The sequence below is a fragment of the Anopheles maculipalpis genome, chromosome 3RL (genome assembly GCF_943734695.1).
Source record: "Anopheles maculipalpis chromosome 3RL, idAnoMacuDA_375_x, whole genome shotgun sequence".
NCBI classification, from domain to species: domain Eukaryota; kingdom Metazoa; phylum Arthropoda; class Insecta; order Diptera; family Culicidae; genus Anopheles; species Anopheles maculipalpis.
Window position 1 is genome coordinate 5816470 of NC_064872.1, and position 14460 is coordinate 5830929.

Consider the following 14460-nt stretch of genomic DNA (forward strand, 5'->3'; position numbering starts at 1 on the left):
TGACGGATATCGCAGCTCGTAGAAACAAATATCCGAACGTAGGTCTAGGATTATTTTTTGATGTCCCATTTGATTGGAATCTCTTGATGATGCTATGTTTTAAATCTGGTCACAAGAGACGTGATACAAAAAATAATGGATAATGAAGTGGTTCGCTAAGACACCCAACCATCGAAAAAAAACTGCCTAAAATCGATCTTTCTTTTATTAAATACTACAAAACTTCCTTTATCTCTCCCGTTTCAGATAGTTTAATCTCGAATAAGAATAAATGTACCATCCCCAGTCGCACCTGGAACATGAATTACATTTTCTTTCATGTTCGCTTTGGGCCTATCGGTAGAATTTTTCTTTCATTTTGTTGTATTAGCACTTATTGTAAAACACTAGCTTCGAGTTTTCTTCTATTGATTTCTCTTAGTACAAGCTGAAAGTAAGATTTTTACCAACGTAGTAAAATTATTCGTTCGATACGCGCCAACGGAATATTCGATTCGAATCTTACCGTTACAAGGTACACACATACACTCGTTCACGATAAGCACACCTATTTATACACACCTTGATCCCTTGCAACTGTCAACCCTTTGCTCGCTTTTGTTTGTGTTTGAAGTTTAAAACCTCCCAAACGAGATGAGGACGATTCGATGAGCACATAAAATACTGCACAAGATAAGTAATATTACACAGCAACAGCACAGCATTTGCGAAACAGTACGGCAAACTATCAGCAAACCATGAACAACAGAAAAATAGCAAAGACCAACAACTTCGAAGTGAAGCTCATCATGGCTGTAAAGGAGTACGGCTTATTCAGCAAGGCCAACTTTGCCGCAAACCAACATGAATGGAATCAAGCTTGGAATGCTTTGGCGAAAAAAATGAACGTATCAGGTAGGTGTAGCTTGGTCAGTAATAGCGGCATCTAGGTGCAATAACAACCCGTTTCGTTCACAGTTTCCCGTTGCAGGAGCCGTTGGAAATCGCTTCGCGCAACCTTCCGTAAGCAGATCATGCGAAAAGGTACAGCTAACAGCAAACATTCGGTTTGGCCGTACCGCGAGCATATGTTGTTTATGATCGATTCATTCCGCAACAGTCGGTAAGTGTTTGACTAACTTCCATATTGCTATTGCTATTGTACTGCTTCCGAGCGTGTTTCGATGCTAAAGCTCTATTTGCTTTCTTAATTGTAAGTTCTTCGATCAAGCCCGCTGCATCGCTGGAAGTAGTCAGCGAAGACTCGATCCAATGCATAACGGATGAGGATGAGATGGAAGAGTCACAAGAGTTGCCCGAGTCTGAACCGGAAGCAGTCGAGGAACCGCACGAAATGCCACAAAGGCGAGAATTATTTCATCTATCACGAGCTGCCTCTGCGCACCAGGAGCTACCGACACCGATAGAACGCGCAATGTCGGTTGATTCGATAACGAAGGAAGAGCCACAAATTTTGCGTATTGACAAGGATTGCTACACGCAGGAAACTACCACGACCAGTACGGAAGTCAAAATCGCACACACGGCCCAATCATCATCGGGTCTGTATGGGACACCGTCCGCGACAAACGAGGGTACCGAACAGGAAGAGTACGAAGGACGGCCCGTATCGTGGCGAACGATCGATACGGACGAACAGTTTCTGCTGAGCTGTCTGACCACGATGAAGCGCCTGTCGCGAAGGCGAAACGCTTTGGTTAGGTTGCAAATTCAACAGCTCATGTACGATGCCGAGTTTGCCGATGAGCATGAGGGCACAACTGTGTCGTAAACCGATCGACTAACGCAATCCGGCAGTGGAAAGATATTAGACGTATAAGTACACGAATAGGCCTATAACGATTTTAATTTGTTTTCCCTTATACTGACGTCGGAGTGTCGGTGGTAAAAAAGTAGACACGTTTTCGGTGCAGAATTGATTCATCAAAATTCATTTCACGTTCCTTAACGGATTTTCTTAAACTGAACAGCATCAACTAACAATTATGTAAATCGGATGCATATTGCGCCGGTATTCGTGGCCTGTTGATAATTAATTGTACATTATAATACTACCTCGACATCGACGACGCCATACGATTAGCCGCCATCTTTTGACGACGTTCGAGTTTAGTGCTTGGCGGGCGGATGATGTACGCATCGAAGTACGCGGTATTTGCAATCTTGTTGTAAACATTTTTACACAATAAATTTTATGATAAAACTACATATAAAATGAAGAAAATTTAATCGTCGAACAGGTAGCTGATATCAGAGATATCTCAGAGCAAATGAAGTCAAAAAGTCAATCATAGTTCTTTGAGATAAGAGAGAGAGAGAGAGAGAGAAAGAGGCTCTTTCCAATAACTTCTCAGTAGTGATGGGAATAACAACCCTTTTAAGGAATTGATTCACTTTTACTCATTCCCTACTGGAAGGGTGTCCTTATGATTCGAATCCCTCTGGCGAATATTAACTCGTTTAGAGTGTGTTTGACAATACATATTCGGAAAAGAGTTTAAACACTTTTTTTGCGATTCGAATCAAAAAAGAGTTGTAAAAGCTCTTTGTGGAGGAATTTACTGAATTCATTCATTAGACACTACCTTTGAGTGATAGGAGTCCTGAATACTGTTGTCCCGAGTACTCTACTACAAACCTGCGCCCAGAAGTGAATTCAAAATTGTGAAGTTCGCGTGGAGCATGTGGTTCTGTAGACGATAAGACGCCCTACGATCTCTTGATGAAGCCTGGTTGGATCAAGCAGGGGCTTTAAACCAGTCGTGGTTGGGTTCAAGTTGTAACTGTAAGCATGCAGCAGGAATGGAAACGAATTCGCAATCGGATCTCATATTTCCATGCTGATCTGAGCCTCAAGCGGAAGAAAGAGAAGCACTCGATCCCAACGTATGTTTGTAAATACACATCTCAACCACCACCAAAGTGAGGGACTGTGGTTCACTCTTGCATCGTTTGCAAAAAGAATGAAGCAATTGTGCTCCCCGTTAATAAGCATCGCCGTAACGTGACAACCGGTGAATGACTAAACCTCGGACTCGGAATGCACGCGCATTGGGAAAGAAAATGTCTGTCTGACTTTAACGTCATGCGATGTCCGATGGCAGCGTCACATTCTATCTTTTTGCGTCATATTTTTTTATCAAACCTAGTAATGGAAAGACAACGTTTAACGGATAAAAGGTCTAATCCGTAAACCGATGAAGCTCGTGAAGCACGTCGGTTAAAACTCGATCTTAAATTAACAACATTTCCTCCTTTCTGACCACTCGTCGGAGGGACAGCCAAAAAGATCTTGGATAACATGAACATTGTTAAGCATATTCGCCCATTAGCACAAAATCACATGTCCTACGGAGCTATGATTAACACCACGCTTTAGTCTATACTATTCGGAGTGGGGATTTGATTTGGCGATCGAGCTTAGTACGATCGAATTTTCGACATAAGATAGCCGATCGTCCAATCTGCTCCGATCAGTTGTCCGGTGTGTGCTGTACGGAACTGTTCGGTGTCGACCTGCAGACATCTCGTAGCCAACCTGCTGCACTACAATGACGGCTACTGATCGGTTGGGATTTACACTCACAGTCGTGCTTGCTGTACTTGCGGCGAGTTCTGGTAAGTTTAAGAGTGCAAGTGTGTGACTCTGAAAAGTGTAGATACAGGAAGAAGGAACGATACGGCCTTCGGCCTTGTCACCTTCTTCACAAGGTCGTTTGACAAGGTCTTTTTATCAGCTAACACGATCACATTCCCGTATGGCACACCTTCACCGTCGTCCGGTGTGTGAATAATTAATAGAATCACTTTTTCCCTCACGGAAGACCATTTTGTCATAACCGTTCCGCGTTATCCGGAATCAACACGGGTTCCTTCCCCATGGACCAGAGGTTTTGATTGATGAGCGGTCAAGTACACGACACAGTGTGGTGTGCCGTATGTCCGTTTATCGTGCCGAACCATTACCGTATGTTTGCCGGTGTAACCGTGTCGGTATGACATGCTGTCAACATTTTCTCAGCCCCTTGCGAGCGGAGGATTTTTTGGAGTGAAGATTGTCCGCGGACTGATAAGCGTGACATTGCATTAACACCGTGCACACACACAGCGCTCGTTAAAACGGGGTTTTGTGGGTTTGTTTCTCCTTTTTTTTTTGTTGGATCTGTTGAAGGCCTGGACCAGATCTCACCGTAATCGACACCTGGTGGTGGTAGTACAGGAATGTTTTTCTCTGTTTACTCATTTGGAAATTCATGATTGGAAAAATGTTTGCACTCACTTCAGCCGTTTGGCCGGCACGCGGTATGTATACAGGACTTGACAGGTGGTCGGTAGGACCACGTGTGCGTGGTAGATTACCTTCGTATTAATAATTCATGATATCAGAGTTTCAGCTCCTGAGAGAGAAGGCTGGATAAACAATCGACAGTGTGCTATCGAGTGAATCGACCACCGTGCCACCCCCTATGGATAGAGCGTGACGGGCGCAATTGAATATCCCAGCAAAAAATATCGATTAGTGAAAACGCTTTTCCATTGCAAAAACCATTTGACCTTTTTAGCAGTGTTCAAGTCGTCCACCTCACCACAGACCACAGGCACAATAGCTCATTGAGAATTCGATTAGACTTGGTTCGCCATCGGGTGCTACTCAAATGTCGCCCTTATTCAAACCAAGCGGTGGTAATGAAATTTTCACTGCTCCATCACGCATTAATGCTCCGAACCACAACAATTTTTTATGCGACTTGGAGAACCTTCCGGTTCGGGGTCACGGTTCACGCAGGAACGCAGAACAAACTTAGCAGGAATTAGCCTCGCTAGAGCTCGCACTGAGGTGTGCCGTACTGAATAACGGGCGTGATTAAACTACATGCTCAATGAATTGGAAATTAACTATCACTCTTCTCTTACCCATTTCCACCCTAGAAAAATTGGGAAAAGCATGCGCCCAATAGTACACCGTTGGGAATTACCTTACCCTCTTCTTTCGGTGCTTTCGGTGGTGAAATAAAAGTAAACCGTGACATTGGGAGCTAATTGTTAGGCACGAGTGCGTCACTCTTTATGGTACACAGCACACGGGGAGAGAGTATTATTATTTTGCGCGTAATAATTAATGGGTTTCGAGTTGATTTGGTTAGGACCAGTAATAGGCCCGAGCAACGCTCGCCTAAAGAACAAAAGGTCACATTTTTCTACCACTAAACGATAAGCTTTAGCTAGTACCCTCGGCCCAGAGCCTAGCGTGATCAGTGCACAGATCCTGGCTAAGGAATTGAAGTCAATTTTAGACACGAACACCTCAGAGACTTCTTTGGCGACTGTAGATATTTCAAACATGGCCTTCAGCCTCGAACTTAGTCTCGCTTGATGATCGAGATATTACTTGCTCGTTTTGATGCTCTCCTGTTACCCAAAATTCTCAAGCAGACGAAGTTAGAAGATAAAGCCCTGAATGGGTTAGATTTTCGTGATCCATTTCTATGACCAATCTGCAGAAATGGTAACAAAGCTAGATGAGCTCAGATTAGTGAGGTTATTGGTGCTTCAGATAGAGTTGGGGTCCATATTCCAGAGGTTTCATTTGAGTACGATCATCCCTGTGATCTTTAAAAGAGAAAACCCTGTACGTGTGATAAGACCGACCCGTTCCCTCCCATTTCAGTAAGTGCACTCCGTTGCTACACCTGCAACTCGTACGACAACTCGGAATGCTTTGCACCACCGAAAAACTTTACCGAGGAGGATCTGCGGGACAACAGTACCGTACCGGCCCGACTGCTGGTCGAGTGTCCACCCGATGAGATGGGCCGTGAGCCATTCTGCAGGAAGGTGAACTTACTGGGTAAGTTGGAAGTAATTGGGAAGCCTAGCCTTGGATGATTCTGTAATGTTCCCGATACAATCCTCGATTTTCTTTTGCTTGATTGTAGTGATCGGTGGAAGCGTACCGGATCATACGCGCGTGACACGTGAGTGTGGTTACGACCGAGCTCGGCGACCCTGTTACAAGGTGGAAAACGGTGGCCACGAGGAACAGGTGTGCCAGTGCTTTACCGATGGCTGCAATGAAGGATCACAGATCACTGTGTCACGTGTGCTGGGTATGGTGATGTGTCTCACTGGGCTGGTGCTAGGATTCAAACACCGCATAGCGTGATACTAGGGACCAACCAACAAAAAAAAACACATTTTAACAACACTGTCCGCTTGATGGAATAAATTTACACCACACACAGACACACAAACACATGTTGGTGCCAGATTGGCTCGCTCGAGATGGAATCCGGAGTTTGACTTTTACGACGAGCTTCTGTACGCAGAAGATGTGACCAAAAACTACAATCCCCGCCAATCGACGTGCGTGCGTGCGTGCGTGCGCGAAAGACAACAGACTCGCAAGACTCATCAGCAATTCAAATCGTGCCATTCGTGGCCACGACACAGGACACTTCTCATTTCGCGATTTCCACTTTGTTTGTGTAGAGTAATGGAATCGATTCATCCCGAGATGCTTCACCATCCACCCTCTAAAGGCGGTCATGGTCGACGGTAAGTAAATTTTAATGGCGGCAAGTGCTCGACTCCGATATCGGAAGGCAACGCTGGTACAGGTTGTCGAAGAACACCAGGAGACAGAGCAGGAGCGTTAGAAAAATACTCCACAAGCGTGCTCCATACCGATTAGCATCTTGGGTACGATTTATTTCCTAAGGAACGGTACTTGTGGACCAGAGTCTAGCGCCCCACACCCGCAAGGAGACAAATTACACCTCTTCTTGATGATGGAAATTGAAAAATGTTTGAACATATATTTTTCGCCTGAAGCTCACTTAAAAGTCACAATTTCTGTGGTTGGATTAGGGGAAAAAACGCAAGAGGAATGTCACAAGACGACTTATGAAGCTACGACTTTGGGACGACAAACAAAGCAGTTTTTGGCAGCTAAAGTTTGCTTCGTGACGTCAGCGGAGAACGCGTGATAAGTGCGCTGGTGACGAATTTTAACGACCGTATGTCAATGGAGTCAAAATTAGATAGACTTGGCCGTTTGTCTCTGACCACCCTACCATCCAAGAAACGCTCTCATTATCACGTCTTTCTAGGTGTTAACGTACTGTAGACTTCCCCTATCACTGGCGCTCACTATCCACGGTCTTTACGAATGCCAAGTTCCAAGGACGAGGTAGTTTTGTCCGGGAAAATTTATTTTCCTGCTAAATTAACGTTTTGCTGCTCCTAGTTTCGCCTAAAGGAGCTCGCCAGCCAAATTTTACCTTTCGGTGGAAGCTAGGAAGCAAAGTTTTGGGCAAGCTTTGCTACGCTGGCAAGAAATAATTTCCGGTTGTTATGCAAATTACTTTATTTACGCAATACTCGGTGAGAAGAAGGTGTCTAGGCATCGCTGCTGAAGGTATGCCCATTTGTGAAGGGTGAATAAAGTTGTAAGGACAAGAAGATACGAACGGTCCACTGTACTTACCGCCATCCTCGAAAACTAGTTCATCACTCGGTGCAGGAACGCGTTACAGCTGTAAGCAGTTTTCATGACCTGTGGTGAAGGGGAAGAATTGTTAATTGGTTTCGTTGACCATTACCACCAGCGAATGCTTACCGCAGTAAAGAGGGCAAAGGAAAGAAATCCAAACCCACCAACGCTGAAGCCATAGTTGCGCTGAGCATTTTGTAGCATAAAGAGTACATCCTGAAGATCGGGACGATTCCACAGCTGGTACCATTGGTTGGTGTAGACAGCGGTACTGAAATCGGCCGCTTTGCTTACGACCAGTTCGCCACAGTAGCAGAAAAGCCACATCTTGTTGACGTTGGTCAGCAGCATGCCGTAGGAACCGTTTTTCAGCTTGAGCTGGATGTGAAACAGCGATACGCAGATGTGCGTGATCGAGCAGAGGACTTGCATCAGGTAAACTTCCCGGTATATGTAGGAACATTTCGAAAGGAATCTATCGAGAGAAAGAGCGAAAAACGAGCGATTAATTTGGAACTTTTCCTTCAACAAAATGATGACTTACTTTGAAAGTTCTGTGTGCATAGCGTACACCTTCCGTATCAATCTTCTTTGTTCCTCTACGTCATCGGGACTAGAAAACAAAAAGTCATGAAGATTCAATTAACATACGTTCTGTCACAACGTACCCATGCTCACCTTTGACCAATTTGACGAAGATACACAATCAGTATCTCTAGCTGTGAGGCCGAGTAGCAGACAAACAGATAGAATGGTCCATCCAGCCCAACAAATACCAAAGCGACCCAGTTTACCTGGACGATCTGTAGCACGTAGTTGAGCATATACCATGGATCTTTACGGTAATCCACGAACGGTATCGAGAAGCCCACCGGAAGGATGCGTTCTCGAAGTCCTCCCGACAGTATTGGGTAGATTAATAGCATTGTTGCCGTTGTAAGATAAGACAGGATCGTGATGAACAAAAGCTTCCTGCAAGTTGGGTTAAAGATGTCACTTTAAAATATTCCTTTATGATGTAGCTTTCCTACTGCCTATTTACCTTGCCAATCGCATATACTTCCCACAGATAGCGGCCTCCAGCGAACCGTTCAGATAGCTACGATCGTTCAGCACCGTACCGATCATCTGTCTGATCTCCTTTCGCCGGTACACCATCCCGTTAAGTTTCAGAAACACCTCCAAAGCAGCAGCAAATGCCGAAACGCTCAGTATTACCGTGTCGAGATCGGTACGGTAGCGAACTATGTGCATCGCAACTGCCCCCAGCGAGATGACGATTTCCGATACGTAAAACTGAAACAAAGCGGTCGTGATCGGCGTGGCCAAGAAATCATCGTCGAAGATGCGGAGCAGAGTAATTCTGAGAAACCAATGAAACACTTCGTAGATTCGGTTGTAGCCTAGCTCGAGGTATTGATGGGACCTGCGAAAAAAGGACATCCTCGATTGAGCTTCTGGTGATCGAGAATGGATCCAGCGGAACCCAAACGGCGAGTAAAAGAATCAAACAAACGTCGTTTCAATTGCGCTCATTAGGAGCAAAATGATACGATTCAGGCCTTATTAGCGAAAGAATCGTAAATAGTCCGGTATCAGTGTGTTATTTCTCTCTCGCTGAGATCCACCAGCCGTTTTCAGCGCCTGCATTTATGCAATCATTTCTTTAAGAAATAGTTTAAGTGGTCCGTATGGGACTTCTTAACCGGAATTGCCAAGTATTGATGTAGTATTCAATCTGTTTCTGAGTAAATCATGACTCAATAAAATATAGTGCATCCTTGAAACGTTGCCTATATTTATACTAATAGCTCAATTACTATCATTAGCTCAAATTGAACCTTGCTGTATGTACATTGCAACACCTTTATCAATATCAGTTATTTGAAAAGAATCAATTTACTGTAAATATTGACGTTATACGATTGAAGTAATACCCAGCTCAATTTGGTTAAATAGTAGTTGGTTCTGAAACAATTGCCCCGTAGCAAATATCCATTCGCCTAATGTTAAAGACTTGACTATGGAGATTTGTTGAAACTCCCTTCAATCGCTTTCCATTCTGAGCTTAGTTACACTTTTTACGGTGGCTGTCATCCCCAAAGACACAAATCCAAAACCGAATCTCTTATCTATGCCAAGTTAATTTGCTTTTTTCCATTTTCTTTCTTCTTGCTGCTCCTGGTCTGGCATATGGGAATTAGTATTTATGGGAAACTACCCAATTTTATGACTTCATTAAAACTGGCGACATTGGCTGCTCTGGTTGACAATTTTTCCATCTCATCGGGCCCACCCTTCTTCACGCTGCACTCTTTCACTCGGTCATGGACATAAATTTCCGTCCGGAAGAAAGTTGCTAACAGAAGCCTCATCGAGACTGCTGTCGGGTGTGAAATTTTCTAGGGCAACAGCCCTTTGGGCGATAAATTTCCATCGTTCACTACAGTGTGCCGCCGTGTCAGTCAACGGATCACGAGAGCTGCTGTACAAGAGCTTGCACGTATGGTGTGCAGAAACTAATTTTCTCGACGGGTTGAAGCTACCCGTACGTACGGGTATGAGCAAGTGGAGCCAGCCGTAATCCTACATTTTCTCACCCTTTAAGGGTGAGATGATGCTGGACTAGTGACCCAGCAGCAAATATTTAATCAAACATATAACTCGCTCGATTTATGATGGCAGTGCAGCTGGCGACTAATTGAATTGCCAAGAGCTAGCCGGTAGTGTGATGCAATTCTTGGAAGAGAATATACAGGAACTCACCGAACGGGCAACAGGAATTAGTGGGTCTATTAAATGCACCCAGGTGTTGCACGGTTTGTATAAAGGTGAATTGAATTCCGAGAAAAGAAGTACGAAACACGCCGATTAGTACTGTGCCATATAAAACATATAATTTTAATTTAATCAAACTAGTAAATGAGCTTTACACAAACTGACCTGCAATTCCGTTTGCTTCCGTTTTGCTTTGGTTCTTCCACCCAGATAGCAGGGATATTGAATTTTCACTAAACTAACCGCTCACGTGCTGCATGTGTAGAACTTTTTGGGGCAAATTTATTCCTCCAGCTCCAGAGAGGTGCAACTACACCGCACAAGCTAACTTATTGCAACCCACGAAAGTAAAGATCAGCGTGCAAAAAGACCGGCGGAAAGTCAGCAAAAGTTCATTACAGAGTTGCATAATTAAATGGAAGGCAAATGGAAGCCAAACACTTTCCTCATTGCGAGTTCATTTCCATTTTTGGGGTTTGGAGCCCTGTTTCCCTGTTGCTGGTTGAAGTGGTCACACTTCTAAGCTTCTCACGTTCACCGGGTGAGGTCAGTAGTAAGTTCTCCGTTCGCAACTTGATTACGCACCGTAAATGCACTTTTTGAACTGTGGCCAACTGTTGTGACCGGTTTTGCGTGCATTCGTGGTAAAAATGGTTCAGTAAAATGGCACTTTCGCTTCAGTTGGAATAGGAAATGGAATAGAACGATTAGAGCGAACTAAATTGCATCGTTTTTTTACGGTTGAATAGATTCGCATTTCGAAAATCTCCCGCACACAACGACACGATTCGTCACTTTATGCACGGTAAAACTGCTAGCGGAGAACTATCAATCACGGGTAGGATGTGCCGAGCATTTTGTGTGAGTAAAAATAATCAAACTAACATTAAGCACGTTCGCAATCAATGAAAAATGGAAAGTTTTATCACTCACCGCTCCAAAAGCACTATGAAATGGTCAATCACAAAACGAGCTAAATGAAATAAATTAATATAAAAAATATAACAAATGCAATAATTAATTCATAAAGTGCAATAACATATCACTTCTGGAAACTGCATTGGAAAAAGAAAGAGAAATACAATTCACATAAAAAAATAGAAGTAAAAGAAAGAAAGAAAGAAAGACAGAACGAGAGAAAATGAAAAAAAATTATAAACGATAAATTTATATCAAATGCTAGGAGAAGGCGTTATGATAAGTATAAGAGCAACCTTATAAAAATATTTAAGAAAAAACTTATAATACACAGAACAACAGGCGAGCAAAAGACCATTAGGTGAATTGAACAATTTTTAAAAATTGCTCACCGTCGTTCTCGCTCATATTCACCCCATAATTCGTAACAAACATTTTTTTTCACTGATCATACTTATTTTACAAACAACCAAATGAATTATAATAATATGCTCTTTTTATAATTAAAAAAATTAGGTCACTAGAATGTCTTATCAAAAAGGATAATTTAAAAATTTTCTTCAAAATACTGGGCGCCTCCATTCTGTAAATGATCACATTTTCTTTTGCTGTGTGTGCAAAGAATCCATTGAAAATATGTATTTTATGAGCGAGGAAACATCGTGTTAAATTTTAACTTGTTACAAATGAATGAATTTTTAAAAATCATTTTTTTAATTTGACTTTGAACCTGTTAAAGCTTTTGAAATTGGTGAACTTTTTAACTTAAATAAACACCTTCATGCATCCCATAGTGAAACCGGTACACTCGATTGCTAGGAACTCAAAGCAAACGGCGAGAGAATAGGAAGAGGAAAAAAAAGAGGCAAAACTTCACAAAGAACAGGTTATTCATCTAAAAATTGCATCCATTGCATCGGCGAGTTTCAAACCCTCACACACACACACAGCAGCACCAGCATCCTCTTCTGCTTCACCAACAACGGCAGCATGTTGCTTTTGCTTGTCGTCGCATCGCGAAAAAAATCCCTTTTCCAGAGACTTCGTCCCGCAAACCCTCCCCGCAAACCTACCCGTGGGGAGGGCGAAAAAGGACAATAATAAAAACCGTGACGTTGCCCGCGACGCGAGCCCACCCAGCTCACGGTTCGGTCGGGTGGGAGATGAAAATAAAAGTTTGTGGGCGCCATCGTGACGCATCAAATCTGCCATTTTCGCCAGCGTGGCGCCATTCCGGGGGCTTTCGGCCAGCGTGTTTTCTGCTGTTGTTGTTGTTGTGTGCTGTCTAGAACGTCGTTCTCGGGTGGGGTGTGGTGCCGGATTTTGCTGACTTTTTGATTGGTGCCGGTAACCAGGAGTAGGACCCCACCGTCACCACGCTTCTCCTGTCTGCCGGAGCACAATTTATTTAATCCTGATATTGAGGCATCCCGGCTTACAGAGCTTACGGGGAATGAATTCTAATTCCGATTCAGGCGATTCTCCGGGCTAGTGTAAAGCAGACTCTGTTCGATGTAACTACTGTCGACCGCACACCCAATGTCCTTTGGAGATATCCATATCAAATTATCAAATTAAGTCAATTTTGGCCTCTCGGGATGTCCGCTCAGAAATCCTTCTCCTCGCAAGGCTCAAAGCGTACTTGAAATGGAGGGAAAATTCATATTCTATTGACGTCTGTGTACAGCTGGTATACATGTTAACCATTAACTAGCTCGTCTTCTAATATTCTTTCCAAGCACGGACTTGAGTGATTCGATCGTCCCATGAAGAAAGTTTTTGCCTTCAAGAAGTTCACTTCCGGGTCGAAGCCGAAAAACTTTTGATTCCAACGTTTTGACTCCCGCATGTCGCCGGAGACTGACAGCCGGAAGACTGTCTCGATTCGAATGTCCCGTCCCCGAAGGGTGGTTTGTTTCGAAAAGTGTGTAGGTTGTGTGTGCCGTGGTCAACAACAGCCACAACCCTGGAGAAAAGGAAACAAACTTCTGCTCCAAAAATCGGTAAAAACTCAGCTCAAACAAACAAACAAAATTCGTTTTCTTTGTGTAGTAGCAGTTGAGGTCAACCGGTGGTGAGACAATGTCATGTCACGCTGGCTACCGAAGCGCGGAAGGATCGTATCCTTCCTGTCTTTTGTGCATCAAGTTTGCGTTGTACCAACCAGTTGATTACCGTTTGGGAAACTGAACTGGAGCTTGGGAGAAAAAACGTGAAATCATCCATCCTCATCCTCAACATCACCATCGTCCGGGACCTTTCCCAAGGCAATGAGCGTCTCCTCGAATGGAAAATCAATCGAAAATGAGTCTACACTTAAAGGACCAAATTAGGGTAGCGAAAACCCCCAATCATCGATGGCCATTTTTGTGGTAGACAATTCACACCGAGAACGATTGTAATTTGTGTGCTTGTGTCGTCTTCTTGACCATCGAACACTGACACCTCAACCATATTCTTCTGATGAACGGAACCAATACAATCCTTCTTTAATCTGCACAACAACCCCCAAGAAACTGCGAACCTCCTTTCCTTTTTCTAACAATTTGTGGCTCGTTCCTCTGTCCCGAAAATCGATTCTGTTTCCGATTACAGATCTTGCTTTCATCTCGAACGAAGCTGAGCCAACACCTCCTCCTAAAAAATGCGATCTGAAAAAAGGAAACTTATATCCAACAAGAGAGAATTGTGAGAAAACGAATCCGAACGAAAGAAGCTAAATGAAAAAGCACGGCAAGTTTTAATTGGATTGGAAAGAAAATGTGGTAGCTGTTTCTTGAACGTGTTTGTTTTTTGTTCATACTACACTTGTCCACTAGTAGTTAACAAAAAAAAAAAAAAAAACGCAAAATGGACACAAACACAAATATTGTGTTGAATTTGTTATTGGTCCAACACTACCAATAGCTCCATTCGATCGATGCCCATGTCGAGCACATAAACGCTGCTACAACAATACAGATTGCAAATAAATCCGGTACAGTGGGGAGGGTTTCTAATTTCGCAGCCACCACCAAGAAGTTGCTGTGGTTCGTAAATTTTGTCCCGAGTTTCAATATATTGAGTACGTGAAGGCATGCAATTTTCGAATGTTTCTTTTCGCGTGTAATTGGTAAGCATAAATTAGATGTTACACGAAGAAACTCTAGAAATTAGTTAGATAAAAGACTCCCGAGTAAAGGAGTGTGAATTGGTGTCGATACACGTTTCATGGGAGCAAAAGCCGAAAGTGACAGAGGGTGATGAGCCTTTTTCTAGTTGGGAAATCTTTT

The 14460-nt window shown here is 43.4% G+C and overlaps 3 protein-coding genes across 3 annotated transcripts; 2 read left to right on the forward strand and 1 right to left on the reverse strand.

The window, feature by feature from the left end:
- Positions 1 to 737: 737 nt before the first annotated feature.
- On the forward strand, positions 738 to 1773 carry LOC126566027 (uncharacterized). The gene is made up of 3 exons (XM_050223226.1): positions 738 to 894; positions 958 to 1102; positions 1198 to 1773. Exons 1-3 carry the CDS (start codon positions 738 to 740, stop codon positions 1769 to 1771), a joined length of 876 nt encoding a protein of 291 aa, XP_050079183.1. The 3' UTR covers positions 1772 to 1773.
- A 1778-nt stretch (positions 1774 to 3551) lies between these two features.
- LOC126566028 (uncharacterized) lies at positions 3552 to 6163 on the forward strand. Its single transcript, XM_050223228.1, has 3 exons — positions 3552 to 3618; positions 5669 to 5848; positions 5937 to 6163. Exons 1-3 carry the CDS (start codon positions 3552 to 3554, stop codon positions 6161 to 6163), a joined length of 474 nt encoding a protein of 157 aa, XP_050079185.1.
- A 1338-nt stretch (positions 6164 to 7501) lies between these two features.
- LOC126560342 (odorant receptor 30a-like) lies at positions 7502 to 8935 on the reverse strand. Its single transcript, XM_050216305.1, has 5 exons — positions 8535 to 8935; positions 8171 to 8464; positions 8037 to 8105; positions 7619 to 7967; positions 7502 to 7555 (listed from the first exon to the last, which is right to left on the reverse strand). The coding sequence occupies exons 1-5, from the start codon at positions 8933 to 8935 to the stop codon at positions 7502 to 7504; spliced, it is 1167 nt and encodes a 388-aa protein (XP_050072262.1).
- Between the last annotated feature and the right edge of the window lie 5525 nt (positions 8936 to 14460).